This window comes from Callorhinus ursinus, unplaced genomic scaffold, assembly GCF_003265705.2.
Source record: "Callorhinus ursinus isolate GAN/ISIS: 27379988/994484 unplaced genomic scaffold, GSC_fseal_2.0 scaffold8, whole genome shotgun sequence".
Classification (NCBI taxonomy): Eukaryota; Metazoa; Chordata; class Mammalia; order Carnivora; family Otariidae; genus Callorhinus; species Callorhinus ursinus.
Window position 1 is genome coordinate 27,481,782 of NW_027397070.1, and position 22,570 is coordinate 27,504,351.

Below are 22,570 nucleotides of genomic sequence, written 5' to 3' on the forward strand. Positions count from 1 at the left end.
CAAAAAAAACAGGGAGCAATTTAAATAACTGCCTCTAAGGAATAAGAAATTGGAGGAGGAAGATACCAAGGAGACTTTTGGAGTCTTCCGTAGAACCACCTGACTCTTTAAATAGTGTACCTTTTCATTTTGATTTTAAAAGTTAAAGTCATTTTATTTGGACTACGTCAAAATAAAAAGCTCTGCACAACAAAGGAAACAACCAAAAAACTAAAAGACAATCTACTGAATGGGAGAAGATATCTGCAAATGACGTATCCAAAGAAGTGTTAGTATCCAAAACACATAAAGAACTTATACAAATCAACATCAAAAAAAAAAAAGTAATCCAATTTAAAAATGGGCAGAAGAACAAACATTTCTCCAAAGATGACATACAGATGGCCGACAGACACATGAAAATATGCTCAACATCACTCATCATCAGGAAAATGCAAATCAAAACCACAATGAGATACCACCTTGTGCCTATCAGAATGGCTAAAATCAAAAGCTCAAGAAACAAAGCGTTGATGAGGATGTGGAGAAAAAGGAAACTTCATGCACTGTTGGTAGGAGTGAAAACTGGTACAGCCACTGTGGAAAACAGTATGGAAGTTCCCCAAAATTATAAATGTAACTACCCTATGATCCAGTAATTGCACTACTGGGTATTTACCCAAAGGATACAAAAACATTAATTCAAAAGGATTTACATACATTTATGTTTATTGCAGCATTACTTGCAATAGCCAAACTATGGAAGCAGCCTAAGTGTCCATGATTAGATAAAAGGATAAAGATGTAGTATATATACAATAGATTATTCAGCCATAAAAAAAGAATGAAATCCTGTCGTATGCAACAACATGGATGGATCTAGAAGGTATAATGCTAAGTGAAATAAGAGAAAGACAAATACCATATGGTTTCACTCAAATGTGGAAATTAAACAAAACAAATGAACAAATTAAAAAGAGAGAGAGACATAACCAAAAAACAGACTCTTAACTATAGAGAACAGAGGGTTACCAGAGGGGAGGTGGGTTGAGGGTGATGGGTAAAACAGGTAAAGGGGATTAAAAGTACACTTTTCTTGGGGCACCTGGGTGGATCAGTCAGTTGAGCGTTCAACTCTTAGTTTTGTTTCAGGTTGAGATCTAAGGGTCCTGGTACCTAGCCTTGCCACAGGCTCCATGCTAAGCAGGTAATCTGCTTAAGGCTTCTTCCTCTCCCTCTCCCTCTGCCCTTCCCCAAGCTCACGTGCGCACCCATCTCTCTCTTTAAAATAAATAAATAATTCTCAAAAAAAAAAGTGTACTTCTTTTGATGAGCACTGAGTAATATATGAAATTGAATTGCTATATTGTACACCTGAAACTAACACAACACTGTATGTTGATTACACTGGAATTAAAATAATACAAATGGGGGCGCCTGGTGGCTAAGTTGGTTAAGCAACTGCCTTCCACTTGCGTCATGATCCTGGAATGCCAGGATTGAGTCCCGCATCGGGCCCCCTGCTCAGCGGGAAATCTGCTTCTCCCTCTCACCCTCCCCCGTCTCGTGCTCTCTCTCTCTCTCTCTCTCTCAAATAATAAAAATTTTTTTAAATCTAAAAAACTAATACAAATGAAAATTAAAAATTAAAATTACTTGTATGTAATCAAATTTTCCATAGCTTCTATGCACATTAATCCAACCTATCCCTGTGGGGCCAAAGAAGAATGTTCATTTCACATGCATGGAAAATAAAATACATTTGCCCAGAGACATGTTCTCCATATAAAAATGTCTTTAAACCAAAGAGAAGGGAAGTATGAATGGGAAAGGGCAGGGGAATGAGAATACCAGTGAGAACAGAGTAAAAACAAAGATACAGAAGGTACTCGGTGACTCTTTTTCTCCAGTAAGTAGAAAACAGAATGAAAACGATACTTAATGATTCAAAATCTAAATATTGGGTGCCTGGGTGGCTCAGTTGGTTAAGCATCCATCTACCTTCGGCTCAGGTCATGATCTCACGGTCCTGGGATCAAGTCCCACATTGGGCTCGAGTCCTGCATTGGGCTCCCTGCTCAGCGGGGAGTCTGCTTCTCCCACACCCCCATCCCCCCCTCTCTTGCAAAAATAAATAAATAAAAATCTTAAAACACACACACACAAAATCTAAATGTCAACAAAGAGATGAGTACTTTGGGAGAAATGTAACCTTGGTACTTTGGTGTAGTTGTTCATTGGTATGGGGTAAATAGTTCCAGTTCTCCTGTAGAAGGTTGGATTACACTTAACTTCCTGCACTTCCCACCTCTAGTGAATTGGTGTGGCCACCGGGTGACTTACTCTAGCCAATAAAATGTAAGCAAAAGTGGCTTATCTTGTTCAGGCGACAGTTTAACACCTAGTCTGTGGTAGGGCAGGACTTACTTTCTTCTCTCGCAGTCATCAAAAATGCTCAGTTGGTGGCTCCTCCTCAGCATGAGTCCCAGAATGAGCGCAACACAGAGAACCCTCACTGATATGCAATGAGAATGTGACACAGGGGGAAATAAACCTTATTGTCATAAGCCACTGAGATTTGAGGGGTATTATGGCAGCATAATCTAGTTTATCTTCATTGGTATACACACTAGAACAAGGTGCTACCTTAACAAGAACCCCAAACACTGGGTCAGAGGCCAAGGAGCAAGGACTATTCAGGGCCTAATCAGGGAAACTTTCATCAGAGACTGGAGCTTGGCAATCCACATTAAGGAGTGACAAAACATTTGACAAAACGGTCACTACAATAATTTGGAGGTGACACACACCTAATGAATTTATAATGAGCATGTACCCAGACCTGTGTGGCTAATGAATGTATTTATCAACCTAACAGAAGAGGCTTGTAGACAGAAGATGAGCACTGAGCGACAGCTGCTGTTGGTTATGTTTAACGAGGTATTCAAAGAACCACCACCATCGGGGCGTCTCGGTGGCTCAGATGGTTGAGCGTCTGCCTTCGGCTCAAGTCATGATTCCAGGGTCCTGGGATCGAGCCCCACATCGGGTTCCTGGCTCAGCAGGGAGCCTGCTTCTCCCTCTCCCTCTGCCTCTCTCCCTGCTCATGCTTTCTCTCTCTCTCTCTCTCTCTCTCTCTCTGTATCTCTGTGTCTCAAATGAATAAATAAAATCTTAAAAAAAAAAAAAAAGAACCACCGCCATCCAAGAGACTAGCGGTTTAAAACTTAAACAGTCCTTTAGCACCCACCCTTCTATTATCAGGAAGCAAGCTGACAAAACTGCTCAGCCACGGGAAGAGGCCATATTCTCCAAAGCCAACTTCAGATGTAGCCAAGGATAATAAAAATGGAAGGACCTCCGGCAGAGTAAAGCCAAGGACCATGGAGAACTATGCCCTAGGGCATGTGCCAGAATATGAACTGTTTGTTACTGGTCTATAATAATGAGATAAACACAGACATTGAGTGTAAATGTCAAAAAGCTGTTATAGCCCATTTTACACAATAATTTTCTGTCTGTTGAATCTAAAAATTTTTAAATTGGGCTTGTCATCTGAAAAGTGTTTTCATTCCATTTTTGTTATAATTCATTTTTATTGTAGTTAACAAAAATTTAAATTTAGATTTTGAATCATTAAGAATTAAAAAAAAAAAAAAAAAAAAAACCCTGGTCATTCATGACAGACAGTTTGAAAAGCACTGACCTGGAGAACCCAGTGAACAGAACAAGAGCCCTAGCAATATCTGCCCAGTGAGATTTCAGAGTTCCTACAGTCTCGAGTCTGGTGTGTGTCTTCCATTCTTCCCCTCCCCAAATGGGAACACTTATTATACATATTTGTCCCCACACTACCCTATGTATTCAACTGGGGGTAGGAAACAGATAACTTATAATGTCCAGACTGATAAGAGATTAGCACTACTGGGCATTACTCAGAGATCCTGGACTTTGAGCTTGAAACAGTGACTGGATGGGATTTGGGGGTTATATCCACTGGGAAGGGCCAAGGATGAACTACATGTAAGAAGGAGAATACCTTTTCAGAAAAAGGGTGGACACTGTTCAAATGTTTCTAGTTCTCTACACATGTTAAAATTATACGTCCCCACTTCCTTGAATTAGGTATAGCCATGACTTGATCTGGCCAATTAATTGTGCAGTGACATATGTAACTTCCCGGAGTTTTTCACAGTCAATATATTTTCATGACCCGTGACACATTTTTCTTCTGCTATGATGAATGATAACACTCAAAATGAGGCCTTCTCTGTTAAACCAAGTCTCAGAAAGAGGACAAAATGGGGCAAAGCTCCCAGCTAACCCAGAGTGAACATAAATTAAACAAACATTGTTGTGTTAAATCTCTTAAGTTTGGGGGTTGTTATTACAGTATAACCCAGTCTAGACTTATTGGTTTTAATGACAGCTAAGAGGAGAATGACTTGAACATAAATACATATACGGGATTTTTTTTTTAATCTTTTACTTATTTATTTGACAGAGAAAGAAACAGCGAGAAAGGGAACACAAGCAGGGGGAGTGGGAGAGGGAGAAGCAGGCTTCCCACAGAGCAGGGAATCCGAATGTGGGGTGCGATTCCGGGACTCTGGAATTATGACCTGAGCCAAAGGGAGATGCTTAATGACTGAGCCACCCAGGCGCCCTTTATACTGGATTTTCAAAGCACTAAATATCAAAGAATTCACAATTGACCCAATTTCAACTGTAGGACAATTCTAAAAGTGAAGAAGACTCTTTCAAATGCTACTGACTGTAACCACAACAGGGTGCCAATACCAAAAGAAGGAAGTCATAGGCAAATGTTTGCCAATACTACACACATACATCTCCCAACTACATGCAGGCTCATACCCTTTGAGCCTGGAGGGGGCCCTCAATTCGATAGATGCTCCTGTCAGCACTAATCAGAGGCGGTAGGCAAGATGTAACTTTTGCTTCACCCCTAAACCCTAAACAAGTATGCCTGCACAGGTCATTTAAAAGTTGATAGGGGCACCTGGGTGGCTCAGTCGGTTAAGCATCCAACTCTTGATCTCAGCTCAGGTCTTGATCTCAGGGTCATGAGTTTAAGCCCCACATTAGGCTCCATGCTGGGTGTGGAAACTACTTTAAAAAAAAAAAGTTGGAAAAAATATGTGACATTTAACTAAGCACAAATACAAGAAGGTGACAAACACTGTGAGTTGGAACAATAAGGCAGTAGTACAAAAAGGGTTAAAGCTTGCAAAACAAAACACTAAATAAAATGCAACAAAATTTGGGGGCACCTGGGTGGCTCAGTTGGTTAAGTCTCAACTCTTGATCTCAGCTCAGGTCTTGATGTCAGGGTCGTGGGTTTGGCCCTGTATTGGGCTCCACGTTGGGCGTGGAGCCAACTTAAAAAAAAAAAAAAAAAACAAAGGCAACAAAATTTTGCTCAGCACCAAAATACTGAGAGAGTCCCCAGAGGGCAATGTGGAGAAAGAATTTCAACAGAAAAAACATTCATCTTCCTGCTAGTGAGGGGAGAGGGAAGGATCTGCCTTCATTTGTTCCATAGCTGGAGCAGCTGGTGACTCTCTACAGTTAGAACAATCCCATTTTGGGATTGGGTCCTGTTTATAATAATACTTGACAAATAGTTCTGCTTTTAAATGTTTGAAAGACCATTGTGCTGGAGTAATGTACCCTCCTAGAACAACAATATTCAACCACTGTGCATTTGGACACATTTCAAATTTTAGAATATCAAGCAGCAAGCTTTTCTAGAAGACCTTGGTTAGGTTCCCTTTATAAGATTAAATTTCCCTTATGATTAACCATAAAACTAAAAGTTTTCCCTCTCAAGAAAAAGAGGAAACTAACAATTGTAAACATTAAATTATACCAAGTTCTGTGGGCATCACTCTCAGAGAAAAGACACATTTCATATTTTGCAACAAATGGGGCATATAATGCTTACCAACTTCTTGTAAGAACATTCTGGCAAAAATTAGCTTATAGTTTAATGTTGCTACTGGAAAAAACCTGCTCACTGAACCAGCTTCAAATAAAATGTTGGTTAGATATCATCAAAGTTTCATTTAAGACTCCAATGGAAGCAATAAAAGGAGTCAACATCTCTCTACTTCAAAGCTCCTTCAAGGCAGTTGGGGCAAAATCCTCTATCTGCACCCCTCATGTACCCCCAAAACAGGAAGAGGAAAAGAGACAGCCATCTGGACTTGCTCTGAAATAAGAAATTTCACAAGCAAAGACCTAAAATTAGTATGGGTACTATCCAGATGTTGTTTACCATTAACTTTGAGTAGAGAATATAAGAGAAAAAGAAAAACCAGTTCATGGTGAAAGTCTATTCGTGAACTGAAACATGTACCTCATCATTATGGAAGATACAAAATAGGCATGTCAGGGAACAGGAGGTTCCCCTCATTTTATGAGTGCCTAAAATCACAGAACTCTGAGTTCATGCTTAATTTACAAGCTTAACGGGCCCCTGGGTGGCTCAATTAAGCATCTGCCTTAGGCTCAGGTCCTGATCCCAAGGTCCTGGGACAGAGTCCCACATCAGGTTCCCCGCTCACCAGGAAGTCTACTCCTCCCTCTCCCTTGCGCTCGTGACTGCTCTCTCTCAAATAAATTAAATCTTTTAAAAAAGAATAATAATTTCCCTTTAAAAAAATTTACAAGCTTAAGCACATAACTGCTTAACTCAGACCTATTAACTTCTTTCAACAAGCTGTACTCTGCTCTAGGCTGCACTGCACACCCTGCTCAGCTGAATGTTTCATCTGAGAGATCCCAACTGTGCCAGGCCTAAACATCACAGTTTGTCAATATACCTATAAAGAATCCAAAACACATGAGTATCTGGTGCCTGGGTGAACCACTGTTCCAGAATCTGGAGTACAAAATAGACTTTAACGTTCCCTGTGGATCACTTAGCTAGGAAAGAAGGTAGCAGAACTCTTAACAAAAAGCATTAGGACAAAGGATGGTGCGTTACCAAAGGCTGAGTCTTGATTGCACCAGTAAATGTAGCAGTGTCTTTCAAAAGGATACTGAATTTGTGACGTGCCACTCACTCTAAGGAGAACACAAATTGTTTTCTCATCAGTTTGCATTACTTCGCTCATTTTATTACCAAACGCTAAAAAGAAAAAAAAAAAGAGCAAATGTCGTCAGTCCAATATACGCTGGAAGATCTATCCCTCGCTTATTTACAGCAATAACATAATATAGCATTTGTTTCTGAGCCTCAGGAAGAGCGCCACCATCCACCAAATACAGGACTAAGGCTTGAAATACATACGGAATTTAAGGAGTACAAACTATTCTACTTCTTTCTCCCTAGACATTCATCAGACCTATAGATCTGTTTCTGCCTTTTTCCCTAAACTTATGCCCAGAGCATCCTTCCAAATTCTAAGTTTCAAAGACCCACATTCCCCCTATTCACATCTCCTGTGGACATCCATCCCATCCTAATATCGCTCCTCTAAGAGACATTTCCCGAGGAAGAGTTTTGCTTAAAGCTTCTGTTCACCCCCTCATTCCATCCCCTCTCCCGCACAAAGGGCTCACGAAAGCAAAACGCCCCTCAAAAGGATGCAGGTGAGGGCCCTTTAAAGCCAAACTCCAGAACTCAGTTGCGCAGCCCTTATTAGGGGACGGCCGCCAGGCTGAATCCCCATCCCGGCAGGCAGAAACCACAGCCCCTCCACCGAAGGACCCGCGCTGTCACCTACCTGCCCGAGACCTGCGGGCAAGACCTACCCGGAGGAACCCAGGCGGTTCCCGCGGCCGACAATTCCCCCCACGTGAAGGAGAGGCAGAAGGCAGGGCAGGCTGGCAGCGGCGAACCGCGGCGCTATCTACTAGGGCGCAGCTACCCCGCCCTCAGCGCCTGCGGCCACCACCGCACGCTGGGGTCGTCCTGCAGAGCAAAAAACAACCCCAAGGCTCCTCCCTCTCCTCGTGCTCCCTACGTGCGGCCTCTCCAACCAATGGAAAGCGCAGGAGGCGGGGCGAGAGCCGCCCCAGGTGACAGGCGACCACCGAGTCCTCCCGCCGGCGCGAGCGGGCAGTGCAGTTGCTGGGCCAATCGGCAGTGTGGGTGGGGAGTGAAGGGGAGGGAGAAAGTGAGGAAAGGGGATGGCCAATCAGATCTTGGAGCCTTCGAACGACGGGTTCTGTGGCCCGTGGCCTTCCGAGCGCGGCGCGCAGGGGGCGTGCCCGCCTAGGCCAATCGGCGCGAGTCCACGGTGCGGAGCGAGCGCCTCAAATGCTCGGGTTTCTCAGCTGATTGTCTCCAGCCGAGAGTTGTTTTTTGCAGCTACCGAGCCGAGCCGCAGCAGGAGGAGCCGAGACCCCCGGGGGGGAGGGGGGGGAGGCGGGGAGAGGAGGCGGGGTCCGGGGAGCCGCGGCTGCTCTGCGCGGGGCTCCGGGTCCTGTCACGGCGCTTCCTGGGGTTGGAGGTTGGGGTGGGTGGGGGGTAAGGGGGAAATCTTTCTCCCCCTCGACGGCGGCTCCGAGTCCGGCCCCTTCGTTCCCGCGCTCTCTTACCGGCCCCCCAGCCCCCTCATGAGGGTGTCCGTGCCGGGTCCGGCGGCCGGCCGCGAGCCCTCGACGCCCGGAGGCGGAGGCGGAGGCGCCGTCGCTGCCGCCTCAGGCGCCGCGGTGCCGGGCTCGGTGCAGTTGGCGCTGAGCATCCTGCACGCCCTGCTCTACGCCGCGCTCTTCGCCTTTGCCTACCTGCAGCTGTGGCGGCTGCTCTTGTACCGGGAGCGGCGGCTGAGTTACCAGAGCCTCTGCCTCTTCCTCTGTCTCCTGTGGGCAGCGCTCAGGACCACCCTCTTCTCCGCCGCCTTTTCGCTCAGCGGCTCCCTGCCCCTGCTCCGGCCGCCCGCTCACCTGCACTTCTTCCCCCACTGGCTGCTCTACTGCTTCCCCTCCTGTCTCCAGTTCTCCACGCTCTGTCTCCTCAACCTCTACCTGGCGGAGGTAAGGCGGGAGGACCGGCATGCGGGGCTGGGCGGGTGAGCGGGGCTGCCGCGATCAACTCGGGCTGAGGACTGGGCGGGGGGGAGGGGGGACCGGCCAGTTCGAGGCGGACCCGAGAGCAGCTTGGGGAAACTGAGGCACGCCTGGAGTGTGCGCCAGTGTGCTCGCCCTAAACTTAAGCGGCGGATAGACTCGGTTCCTGAGAGACTGGCGGGGTTGAGTGAGTGAGAGTGTGGGTTCTGACAACTTACAACAGGACCACCCTTTGTTCGGTGTTTTGGCCCTCCAAGGTAAGGTGTTGGTGGCACCAACAAAGTGGCATCGCAAGAAGTAGGAGCCCCGGTAGCTCTGCCGAAGCTGGACTGTGTTGAGAGAGGTTGGATGCTGAGGTAGCAGCAGCTCTGCTGAAGCTGGACTGCTGCCAGCCATTACGTCACCAGGCAGAGCTGTTCCTCTGCTATTGTTGCTGCGTTTCTTTTATTAGAAGCTTATATTCCCTCCTGCATCTTCTTTCCTGTGGCTCAATAAGCCTCACACAAATTCCGTTCGATAGTTCCCCAGCAGGGTTAATGATCAATAACCAAAGCCGAGGGTCAGTATAAAGACCTCCATAAAGCTCTTAATGTTTGCCCCACTTGCTCCAAGCTTTAGCTATTTATCCTACCTCTTACAGCCTAGTGGTTTGTTTTGTTTTGGGTTTTTTTTTTTTTTTTTTGGAGCTAATTAAGATAGAAAATACTAGCTTAACCTGTGACTATTGCAGAAACAAACCACTAAACTGTTTTTGCAATAACTTGCTTAATAGCTGGAACCTAATCACACCCCCTTTCTCTTTTATGGGGAATTGCTGGTTGGATTGCATTGTTCTGCAGCGCCTAGGTATTTGACCCATTTCAAACAGGTTTGAGAGTGTAAGGTTGTCAATCAAGTGTGTCAGCTAGTGGTATTTAAGCCACAGAATTTTGAGAATTGCCCAAAAACTCTCCCTTCCCCATCCCCCCCCCCAAAAAAAAGCTTGAGGAGGGGAGGAAACAAGGTGACATCATATGCTTAATACTGACTAATATAGAACAATATTGGTCTATGCAGCTAATCCTCTCAAAGGCTTTTGGAGGTGATGAGAATTAACATAATTCTGAGCAAAGGTAAAAAAAACATTTGAGGCAGATTGTTTATATTTTCTCCGTAAATCTACTCTTCTCCCATAATAGATGGAAAGTAGAATGCATAATTTTAAAATTACAGTCATAACTTCAGCTTTTTACCACATTAAAAACAACAGTTGAAAATAAGTAACAAAACTAATTTAACTTGAATTCTTTTCTTTCCCCATCCTTTGGAAGTCCAAGCAATACAAGACAAAAACCCAAGCAGTGAAAAGCAAAAATAAAAAAAAAGGGGCAATCATAAACCAAATAATCATGCCATGGTCATGTCACTTATTTGATGATGCTCTTCTGGTTGTTAAAGCTGTTATAACACTTTGGTCCTTTATAGTTAAATTGATACATTGTATTCTTCCCGACACCATTTCTGATAGAATACCAGTGACCTCTCATTGCTGAAGCTTAAATCTAGCTTCAGACATAATTTACCTGAAAGTGACTAGCAATCCTTAAGCCATGAGCATCAGGATAATTTGTTTTTCCCCTATACATTTTGACTTATAAAATCATATTAATGATTCCCTGTAAAATAGTGGGCATTTCATAAAGTAGCTAAACACTCTTTTTTACTTTTTTTGGAGAAATAAGGTAATGCCATAAAGGGCATAAATCTTAAGGATACAGCTATGAAATTTTATGTATGCGTACACTCATGTTACCACCCGGATTAAGATAGACAGCATTTCTGGTGCCCCAAGTTATTCCCTTGTGCCCTCTTCCAGTCATACCTCTCACCTTGAGGTAATCACAAAGTGGCTAAACACTATCACAAGAGAAAAAGCATCTATAGTTAAGCTCAAAATTCTAAAAGTATGCTTCTACAGCATAAACTGCATGATATCTAGATTGGGTTTTCATACTTTTAATTGCTGATATTCCAGGGGAAGAATTTAAATGTCTAAAAGTCTTCCTGTTAAATGAATCTTTTGTGTGATGTAATTTTTCAAAAAGCAATAAAACTCAATAAACCTAGAAAACATTTGAAAAGAACATAGACTAAAGCTTTTTCCTTTTGTAGTGGCTCCTAAAAAGTGTAGATTATCTATGCTTGTTTTTTTATAATCAAATTAACAATTTTAAAACAATAACTATACTTAACAAATTTTCAACTGTTTAAAGAGATATCTTGACCAGAAATCATTTCCCTATTATTAGAAAAAATCAGGAGGAGTCTGTATTTAAAAGAGTATTTGAATTCAAATTTTTATATCAATTCCAAGTAACTGGAAGTATACTTTCCGTTGATCGTTCTGAATTAATGAAACTTTTTCAGTGAGTTCTTGGTATTATAAAAGTATGGTAAGGAAAATCTATCTGGTAACAACAAAACTGACATTTGATTTTTTTTTTTTTTTTTTTTTTACTAAAAGGCCCTATATCTGTTTTGAATAGTTGCACTTCTTGATTACCAAATCACTCTGTCTCTACTATCTGTCATTAAATACCAATTTCATTTTGCTTTTGGCCTCTTTAAAGCATTTGTTGCATACATTTCTTATGATTAAAAATATTCTAACTTTAAGGACTTAGTTACAAAAAACCATGGAGCAGAATAAAAACAAAGTTAGAAAAACAACCGTTACTACTCTAATGCATTTTGGTTGTTCTTCTAAAACTCATTAAGTTTTCAAAAAGTTAAGACTGCCTAAATCACTCTTGTTGACTACACTTGAGTGGAATTGAGATAAGGAGAAGTAGCCCTTCTGAAATAGACTTTTCAACTTAATCTCCTGGAAGCAGATACTTAGGGGGGGACCCACTGTACACTAATCTAAAAACACCTACTGAGCTTTTTTTGACATGATCAATAGAACAGGTACTTTACCAGAGAAAGGTTTACACTCCTGTACTTTTACCAGAGAAGGCTTCAATCTTTAAAACAGATTATCTGATAAAACTGTTGCTACCTACCACTGGAACAAGTAAAAGGACTTAAGATGAGAGTTGATAGTACACTGTCTTTGGAGTATTATTCTATATGCCAAAATCAATGAGTTCATCTTCAAGGCCCATATTGACATTTTTTCTTACAGTTGTGTAACATGAATGCCAGTTGTTTAATCAGGATAAATATGGTGACTTAATCACTGACAAAATGCCACAATGCCAGCTAGGAAAATTAAATTCAGAATCTTAACTCTCACATTCATGGATGCTGTCATTGTCCCTGACAATGAATATATTCTTCCAAATATTGGAATATTTGACATAATATGTCAAATAATGTGTAGTTTAACTTACATGTACTTGAGTGTCATTATAATGTTCTGTGATTTCTCACAAAAGCATTTTCTTCACCTAACATGAAAACTCCTTGATTAAGTTAATTTATTATATTTTTATCTCATAGCAACTAGAACAATGGTGAATATATTATTGAATGACATTCTTGAAAAGGCCAAAACTAGAAAATATTTAGCCATCTAAAATTTGGGGGTTAACTTGATTTTGATGAACATTTGAGGTAAATTATTTGTGTACTTTCTGGGATCTTTATATTTTCTGCCTAAAAGATTGCCTATTGGTATGAATGCTACGATTCTCTTAGATTATCATGATTTAATTAGATAAAAGTTAATTTTGATTACTGCAGGTAAAGTATTACTAATGAAACCACTTGAATATATTCGAGTTTTGCTTAGCAATACTATTTTTACATCATGGCAAATGACCCATAGTAATTAGGTCTTTGCTAATTTGGCTTCAACAAATTCTATTAAATAGAAAAGTCTGTAAAACAAGTAAGTTTCACATCAGGAATCAGTTATTATTTGCTGGAAATAGTGATTTAGTTCAGTGTTGGATTTTATAACACTGTCTTCACAAACCCCATGATATAGGTAGATACAAACAGGGTGTGATTTGTCCACAGTTATTGGGCTAATATGTATCACATAGGGCTACCATATAGCCAAAGGCTATAAAGTCTTATCAAGTGATCCATCCTTATGAACTTCCTTGGACACCATCAATGCGTTATTATTTAGTGCTTTACTATTTCATTTGCTTTCCCACTTTCCCCCATTTCAAACCTTTCCTCTTGCCAGCAGACTTTCTTCTCCCTTCATTCTCAGCATTTGACTCTCAGCCCCTAGTTTATGGAAGAAACCCGGGCCATCTGGCTGAACAAAGATTCAGAAAGCTACCTTAAAATGCTGTAAAGAGTATTTAATCTTTTTCAATGAATGATTGAGCTAGTAAGTGAGGAAATTCCTCAGAGGCAAGAAACCACACACACAAGAAAGAAGTGAATGCAGAATGATAAAGTACCACACAGATATTTGTCTTGGGGTTAGGAGTGGTTATTAGCTGCTTCCTGCTGGCTTAAAGGCTGGATTTTAAATTTTATGTGTTGGGGATCTGGGAAGGTGACATTGGAGGCAATACCTTGTGAAGTCTGATCAGAGACTTCATTCCCTCCAACTTAGTCACAGAATTCTCAAAGTGTATATCTTCTGTGGATGGACTAGGAAAAAGCAGGTTCTCAAAGGTTGATGATGGTCTTTGTGCCTATCTCTGCCTTGGTTTTGGGTGAAGGAGGCACATATTGGGGAAGAAAAGTCTTCCCTGAGAATGCATAACAAGTTTATTCTCACACAAGTTTGAAGCCTGAATTCACACCACTTCTGTGACCTTGGAGGAAAAAAATAAATAAACCCAACCTGAAAATGTAGTTTAATGGTATCCAGGCTTGGTAGTAACCTAAAGAACTTGGAAGGAACCAATGCAAATCATTTGTTGAGGAGTATAATTTGAACAAAGAATCCTGACAGGTAAGATTTCACAGGACATGAGCTCAAAATGAAAAATTCACTACAGAATCTACATACAAAGATTAAAGATATTAGAATTATCAAATACATAATATAAAATATTCATTTATGTGAATTAAGAAAGTGAACAGTATTGATATGATTTTAAAAAGTTAATTAGGCACATTTGGAAATAAATCATTTTTAAATTAAAAATAAAATTAAAAGCTGAAATGAATGGTTAAACAACAGATTGAACAAAAAGAAATTAGTGGAGGTACCTGGGTTGAGCATCCAACTCTTTGTTTTGGCTCAGGTCATGATCTCAGTGCCGTGGGATCAGGCTCCGCATTAGGCTCCATGCTCAGTGCAGAGTCTGTTTGGGATTCTCTCCCTTCCCCTCTCCCTCCCCCTCTGCTCCTCCCCCCACTTGTGTGCCATCTCTCTCTCTCTCTCTCTCTCAAATAAATAAAATCTTAAATTAGTGAAGATCTGAATATAAATCACCCAGAATATAGCCAGAAAATAAGAAATCGAAAATATGAACAAAGGATTAAGGGAGAATGAAAATAGAGTAAGCAGGTCCAATATATATCTAACTGGAATTTCAGAGAAATTGTTCAAAGGAATAATGACTTAGAGTTTGCCCAAATTTATGAAAGACATCAAGTTTCAGAGTAAGCCCCCAAAATCCAGGACAGGCTAAATGAAAATGAACACAGAGTAAAACTTCAAAATAACAAAGACAAAATATTTTTAAAACAAGTAGAATGGCTAAAATAAAAAACACAAGTGTTGGTGAAGATGTGGAGAAAAAGGAACCCTCATTCACTGTTGGTGGGAACGTAAACTGGTGCAGACACTGTAGGAAACAGTATAGAGGTTCCTCAAAAAATTAAAAATAGAACTGTCATAACCAGTAACTCCACCACTGGGTATTTACCAAAAGAATACAAAAATACTAATTCAAAAAGATATATGCTCTCCTGTGTTTATTGTAGCATTATTTACAATAGCCAAGACGTGGAAATAGCCCAGGTGTCCATCAGTAGGTGAATGGAGAAAGAAAATGTGGTGTATGTATACAATAGAATATTATTCATAAAAAAAATGAAATCTTGTCATTTGCAACAACATGCATGGATCTTGAGGGTATAATGCTAAGTGAAATAAGTTAGAAAAAGACAAATACCATATGATTTCACTCATATAAGGAATTTAAGAAACAAAACAAATGAACAAAGGAAAAAGAGAGGAAGACAAATCAAGAAACTGACTTAACTATAGAGAACAAACTAATGGTAGCTGGGGGGAAGTGCATGGGGGAATGGGTGAACTAGGTGAAGGGGATTAAGAATACATTTATCATGATGAGTACTGAGTAATGTATAGAATTCCTGAACCACTATATTGTACACTTGAACCTAATACTGTTAACCGTACTGTAATTAAAGTAAATAAACATAATACCTATTAAAATTTTTAAAAACTACACGGAGATATTACTAACGAAGAAAATTAGGGTGTTGACATTTCATTAACCACTAAAGAATTCAGAAGACAGTGAAACATCATCAGAATGCTGAGAAAAAGAAACCAGCAACATAAAATTCTACCCACAATGAAACTCTCAACAATAAGGGTGAAGTTAAGAGGGACATCAGCAAGATGGTGCAGTAGGAATCCATGGACCCTCCTTCCCCCTGCAAACAGCCAATTCAGCAACAATTCACAGACAAATTCCCTTTGTAAGAAATCCAGAAACTAATTGAACGGCTTCTGCACCCCAGGTGAAAACAAAACCACAATCACCAAAATGAGTAAGGAAACCAGTCCCTGACCCCAGTGCAGTACCTTATAACTGGGAAGAGACCACCTAGCTTTCAGCTTCTTTCAGTAGAGGAGAGGTGTTTGTTCACTCATCCAGCAGCCTAACTTTTCCTGGGGGGTTCCCCAGGAAAGACTGTCTTTCCAGTGTTAGAATTCTAATGGGTCCAATACAGTCTAACAACCTAGGGGAAGAACAGAGACAGCAATTTGAACTAGTAAGCAATAGCTCCCCTCCCATATTTCAGCACAGACCAAGCGAATCAGAACTACAGCTTCCTACATTTCCCTGGGGAGAAAAAGAGTTGGTAGAGGCCCCCAGAATCTCTGGACAAGCTGATTAGTGAGGGCCGTCTTCTGTATAAGGGCAGTCTGTGAAGACTGGGAGAGGTGACTGTTTTGTTTGTTGCACAGACACCAATACAAAAAGTCAAGAAAAATGAATAATCAGGCAAAGATGTTCCAAATAAATCCGCAAGATACATTCAGAAATCCTAATGAAACCATTATATGATTTGCTTGACAGAGAATTCAAAATAACTGTCATAAAGATGCTAACCGAGGTCAAAAGAACAAAGCATGAACAATTTTGACAAAGCATGAGAATTTCAAAAGAAAATATTTTAAAAGTACAAAATGGAAATCATGGAGCTGAAACTAACAAAATCTGATGTGAAAAATTCATTTGAGGGGTTCATCATCAGACTAGATCAAATGGAAGAAAGGATCAATGATCTCAAAGACAAGTCATTGGAAATAATTTAGTCAGAAGAGCAAAAAGAAAATAGAATGAAGAAGAATGAACAAAGCTAAAGAGACTTACGGTACACCATTAAACAGACCAGTATATGCATTGAGTCCCAGTTGGAGAAGAAAGGACCAGAAAGCTTATCTAAAGAAATAATGGCTGAAGACTTCCAAATCTGGGGTAAAAATGAACATCCAGATCCAAGAAAAGGAATCTAAAGAAATCCACACCAAGACAAATTATAATCAAATTGTCAAAAGTCAAAATGATTTTAGAAAGCAGAAAAATAGAGACTTGTCACATGCAAGGGAATCTCTATAGGACTATAAGCAGATGTTTCAGCAGAAATCTTGCAGGCCAGAAGAAAGTGGGATCATCTATTCAAAGTGCCAAAAGAAAATTACTACCAACAAAGAATAATATTGTTTTGCAAAACTATCCTTCAAAAATGGGAAAAATAATGACTTTATAGATAAAAGCTGAAGGAGTTCATCACCACTACACCTGCCTTACAAAAGATGCCAAAGAGAATTCTCCAAGTTAGAACAAAAGGATGCTAAAAAGTAACACAATAACATAAGTATGAAACTCATTGGTAAAGATAAATATATAGACAAAGAATACTGTATTGTAATGGTAATTATTAAATCATTTTAATTCCAGGATATGTTAAGAAAAGAGTATTAAAATAACAGTAAAATGTTAAAAGATATACAAAATAAATAGATACAAATTGTGACAACAAAAAATGTTAAGGGGGAGAAGTTAAAGTGTAGAGTTTTTGTATACAGTTGAACTCAAATTATTATCAGCTTAAAATAAACTTATAACTATATTTTTTGTGTACTATAAGGTAACTATACACACACAGGCACATATAAAAACCTATGAAGTCAGGGCACCTGGGTGGCTCAGTCAGTTAAACGTCTGCCTTCGGCTCAGGTCATGATCCCAGGGTTCTGGGATTGAGCCCCACATCGGGCTCCCTGCTCCACGGGAAGCCTGCTTCTCTCTCTCTCACTCCCCCTGCTTGTGTTCCCTCTCTCACTGTGTCTCTCTCTGTCAAATAAATAAATAAAATCTTTAAAAATAAATAAATAAAAACCTACAGAAGTTACACAACAGAAAAAGGAAAAGGAATCAGCATATCAATACAAAAAAATCAAATCATAAAGAAGGACAGCAAGTGATGAAAAGAATGACAAAACTAACAGAAAAATATCAACAAATGCAAAAAGTAAATCCTTATTAATAATTCTTTAATGTAAATGGATTATGGGTGCCTGGGTGGCACAGTCGGTTAAGCATCTGACTCTTGATTTCAGCTCAGGTCATGATCTCAGGGTCATGAGACCGAGCCCTGCATTGGGCTCCATGCTCATCAGGAAGTCGGCTTGAGATTCTCTCCCTTTCCCTTTGCTCCTCCCCCTACTCACACACACACTCTCTCTAAAATAAAATAAATCTTTAAATAAATTTACATGGATTAAACTCCCCAATCAAATTGCTTAGAGTTGCTGAATGGATTGAAAAAAAAAAAAGACCCAACTATATACTGTCTACAAAAAACTTGCTTTAGATTTAAGGATACACGTAAACTGAAAGTGAAGGGATAGAAGAAGATATTCCATGCAAATAGTAACCAGAAGAGAGCAGTGGTGGCTATACTTAGACAAAATAGACCTTAAGTCAAAATCTGTCATAAGGGGCAAAGAAAGACATTTTATAATGATAAAAGGGTCAATCCACCAGGAAGATAGAACAATTATATAGGCACCCAACATGAGTACCTAACATATAAAGCAAATATTGACAGAACTGAAAGAAGAAATACACAGTAATACCATAATAGAGACTTCAATACCACATTTTTAATAATGGCTAGAACATCCAGAAAGTGGGGCGCCTGGATGGCTCAGTTGGTTAAGCGTCTGCTTTCAGCTCAGTTCATGATCCCAGGGTTCTGGGATTGAGCCCCGTGTTGGGCTCCCTGATCAGTGGGGAGCCTGCTTCTCCCTCCCCCTCTGCCTCCCCACCCCCGCTTATGAATGCTCTCTCGCTCTCTCTCTCTCAAATAAATAAAATCTTAAAAAGAGAGAGAACATCCAGATCAAAAAGGACACAAAGCACTTGAGTAAACTGTACACCAAATGGACCTAACAGACATATACAGAACATTTCACCCAATAACAGCAGAATACACACTTTTCTCAACCACATATGGATTTTTCCACAGGGTGGATGAGAATTTAAATCACAAAATAAGTCTTAGCAAATTTAACAAGATTGAAGTCATACCAAGCATCTTATCTGAACACAATGAAATAAAACTAATAGCAGAAGTAAAACTGGAAAATTCACAGCTATGTGGAAATTAAATAACACACCCTTGAACAGCCATTGGGTGAAAGAAGAAATTAAAAAAGGAAATTAGAGGGGTGCCTGGGTGGCTCAGTCAGTTAAGTGGCTGCCTTAGGCTCAGGTCATGATCCCAGGGTCCTGGGATCGAGCCCCACGTCAGGCTCCTTCCTCAGCGGGGAGCCTGCTTCTCCCTCTCCCTCTGCCTGCCACTCCACCTGCTTGTGCTCTCCCTCTCTCTATCTCTATGAAATAAATAAAATCTTAAAAAAAAAAGAAAGTAGAAAATATCCTGTGACAAAGGAAAATACAACATACCAAAAATTATGTGAACAAAAGTAGTACTGAAAGGGAAGTCTGTAGCTATAAATGCCTACATTAACAAAGAAAAAAGATCTCAGATAAACAGCCTAACCTTACACCTCAAGGAGCTAGGAAAAAAAAACAACAAACTAAGCCCAAAATTAGTAGAAGGAAGGAAATAACAAAGATCAGAGTAGAAACAAATGAAATAGAGAATTTAAAAAAATGGAAAAAGTCAATGAAAGAGTTGGTTTTTTAAAAAGATAATTTTTTTCAACAAACTCTCAGCTAGACTAAGAAAAAAAGAAAAAATTGGAAACAAAAAAAGAGACATTACAACTGATGCCACAGAACTAAAAAGGGTCATAAAAGACCACTATGAACAATTATACACCAACAAACCAACAAAATGGATAAATTTCTGGAAACATAAAACCTACCAACACTGAATCATAAAGAAATAGAAAATCTGAAAACACCTATGAATCAATAATCAAAAACCTCCCAACAGAGCAAAGCTTAGACTAAGATGACTTCACTGGAGAATTCCACCAAACATTTAAAGAAGAATTAATGCCAGTTTTTCTCAAACACTTTGAAAAAAAAAATTGAAAAGAACACTTCCTAACTCATTTTATGGGGCCAGCATCACCCTGAGACCAGAGCCAGACAAAGACAACACATGAAAAGGAACCTACAGGGGCGCCTGGGTGGCTCAGTCATTAAGCGTCTGCCTTTGGCTCAGGTCATGACCCCAAGGTCCTGGGATCAAGCTGCGCATCGGGCTCACTGCTCCATGGGAAGCCTGCTTCTCCCTCTCCCACTCCCCATGCTTGTAGTTCCCTCTCTTGCTGTGTCTCTCTCTGTCAAATAAATAAATAAAATCTTAAAAAAAAAAAAAGAAAGAAACCTACAGGCCAATATCCTGATAAATATAGATGCAAAAATCCTCAAGAAAATATGAGCAAATTGAATCCAACAGCACATTAAAAGGATCATACACCAAGTGGGATTTGTCTCTGGCATGCAAGAATGGTTCAACATAGGAAAATCAATTAATGTGCTATACCACATTAACAGAATAAAGGATAAAAGTCATGTGATCATTTCAATAGATATACAGAAAAGCATTTGACAAAATTTAACATTCTTTTGTGATAAAAACTCTCAACAAAGAAGGAATAAAAGGAAATTACCTCAACATAATAAAGGCCATATATAAAATGCTATGATAACATCATTTTCATATGTCTTGAGATATTGCCTAATTTCCCTTTGGGTTTCTTTTTTAACCCAATGGTTGTTCAAGAGTGTGTTGTTTAATTTCCACATAGGCATTTGCCTTTGGCTCAGATTGTGATCCCAGGGTCCTGGGATCAAGCCCTGCATTGGGCTCCCTGCTCGGTGGGAAGCCTGCTTCTCCCTCTCCCTCTGCATGCTGTTTCCCCTGCTTGTGCAGATGCCCAACCGACTGAGCCACCCAGGTGCCCCACATGTGGTCAATTTCTAAAAATATTCCATATGTTAATAAAAAGAAAGTGTACCCTGTTGTTGGAAGTTGTATTCAATGAATGATCGCTTTTTGTATTCCCGTATATTTTATATGCTTAAATTTTTATGTTCCTTATATTTTTCAGTAGCAGAAGTGAAAATGAAAAATTCACAACTCTCTCCCTTTGCCCCTCCCCACCGCTCATTCTCTCTCTCTCAAATAAATAGATAAGATTGAAAGAAAGAAAGAGAGAGAGAGAGAGAGAGAGAGAGAGAGAGAGAGAAAGAAAGAAAGAAAGAAAAAGAAAGAGAGAAAGAGAGAGAAAGAAAAAAGAAAAAAGAATTTGACCACAGGCTAGAGCATGAAAGCAACATTAACAAGTTAGAGACAGTGATTGAGAGTGCATCTCAAAACTTACCAGCTAGCTAGGCCTATGTCCCATCTCCATAAATGGGTTATAATGCCAATCCCATAGAGTTGTTATGAGGACTAAATGATACCAAATTCAGAAAAAGTAGTTGTAAAAAATAGCTGCAAATATCTCTCATGAACCTAGATGCAAAAATCCTTAGCAAATCAAATCCAAAAATATACATAAAAGATAACATATCCTGACAAAATAAGTTTTATCCTAAGAATGCAACATTGGTTTAAATTTCAAAAGTCAATGCAATAAATCTTATTGACAGTGTAAAGGAGAAAATCATATCATTTCAATAGATGCAGAAAAAGAATTTGACAAAATTCAACAACCATGATTTTTTAAAACTCGACCTGTAGCAAACTAGGCAAAAGAGGAGAAATTCCTCAATCTAATAAAGAACATCTACAAAAAACCTACAGCCAACATTATACTTAAAATGAAAGATTGAAAGATTACTTCCACACCTGGCTGGCTTAGTTGGTGGAGCATACAACTCTTGATCTCGGGGTCATGAGTTTGAACCCCACATTGGGTGTGAAGATTACTTAAAAAAAAAAAAAGAAGAAGAAAGATTACTCCCTAGGACAAGAAGAAGGTAGTTTCACTTCTTGTCCTAGCCATTGTGCTAGAGATTCTAGCCATTGCAATAAAATAAGAAAAAAAAAACTTAAAAATTACAAAGACGGGGCACCTGGGTGGCTCAGTCAAGCATCTGCCTTCAGCTCAGGTCATGATCCCAGGGTCCTGGGATCAAGCCCTGGGGATGGGCTCCCTGCTCAGTGGGGAGTCTGCCTCTCCCTCTGCCCCTCCCCCTGCTCATGCTCTCTCTCTTTGACAAATAAAATCTTTTAAAAAAATTATAAAGACAGAAAATACACACAAAAATATCCAATTAAAAAGTGGGCAAAAGACATGAACAGACATTTCTCCAAATAAAACATATAGATGGCCAACATACACATGAAAAGATGCTCAACATCACTAATCATCAGGGAAATGCAAATCAAAACCACAATGAGATATCACCTCACACCCATAAAAATGGCTAAAATCAAAAATACAAGAAACAACAAGTATTGACAAGGATTCAGAGAAAAAGAAACCCTCATGCACTGTTGGTGGGAGTGCAAACTGGTGTGGCCACTGTGGAAAACAGTATGTAGTTTCCTCAAACTAAAAACAGAATATCATATAATCCACTCCCAGGTATTTACCCAAAGAATATGAAAGAATACTGGGTATTTACTCAAAGAATATGAAAGAATACAAAAACACTAATTTGAAATGATAGATGCACCTCTGTGTTTATTACAGCATTATTTACAATAGCCAAGACATGGAAACAGCCCAAGTGTCCATCACGCATTCCATATATATTACATATATTCCATACACACATATTCCATTGTGTGTGTATACATATATGTATACACGCAAACACATGCACATGCGCACAATGGAATATTACTCAGCCATAAAAAAGAATGATATCTTGCCATTTGCAACAACATGGGT

At 39.9% G+C, this 22,570-nt stretch overlaps 2 protein-coding genes across 5 annotated transcripts in view; one reads left to right on the forward strand and one right to left on the reverse strand.

Annotated features, from left to right (window-relative positions):
- Window positions 1-7,913, reverse strand: part of TXNDC16 (thioredoxin domain containing 16) — a 117,553-nt gene extending 109,640 nt beyond the window's left edge. For 2 of the 4 annotated variants that reach the window (XR_012378987.1, XM_073895223.1), the window contains exon 1: window positions 7,727-7,913. The gene's annotated coding sequence lies outside the window, so the exon portion shown is untranslated. Of the gene's footprint in view, window positions 1-6,988; window positions 7,133-7,726 lie in introns of all 4 variants that reach the window. The other 2 variants (XM_073895224.1, XM_073895225.1) reach the window with 2 other exon arrangements.
- Window positions 7,914-8,439: 526 nt separating this feature from the next.
- GPR137C (G protein-coupled receptor 137C) overlaps window positions 8,440-22,570 on the forward strand; it is a 72,391-nt gene continuing 58,260 nt past the window's right edge. Inside the window, exon 1 of the mRNA XM_025870513.2 lies at window positions 8,440-8,985. Coding sequence (XP_025726298.1) covers window positions 8,566-8,985 — 420 coding nt within the window. The 5' untranslated portion in view covers window positions 8,440-8,565. The remainder of the gene's footprint in view (window positions 8,986-22,570) is intronic.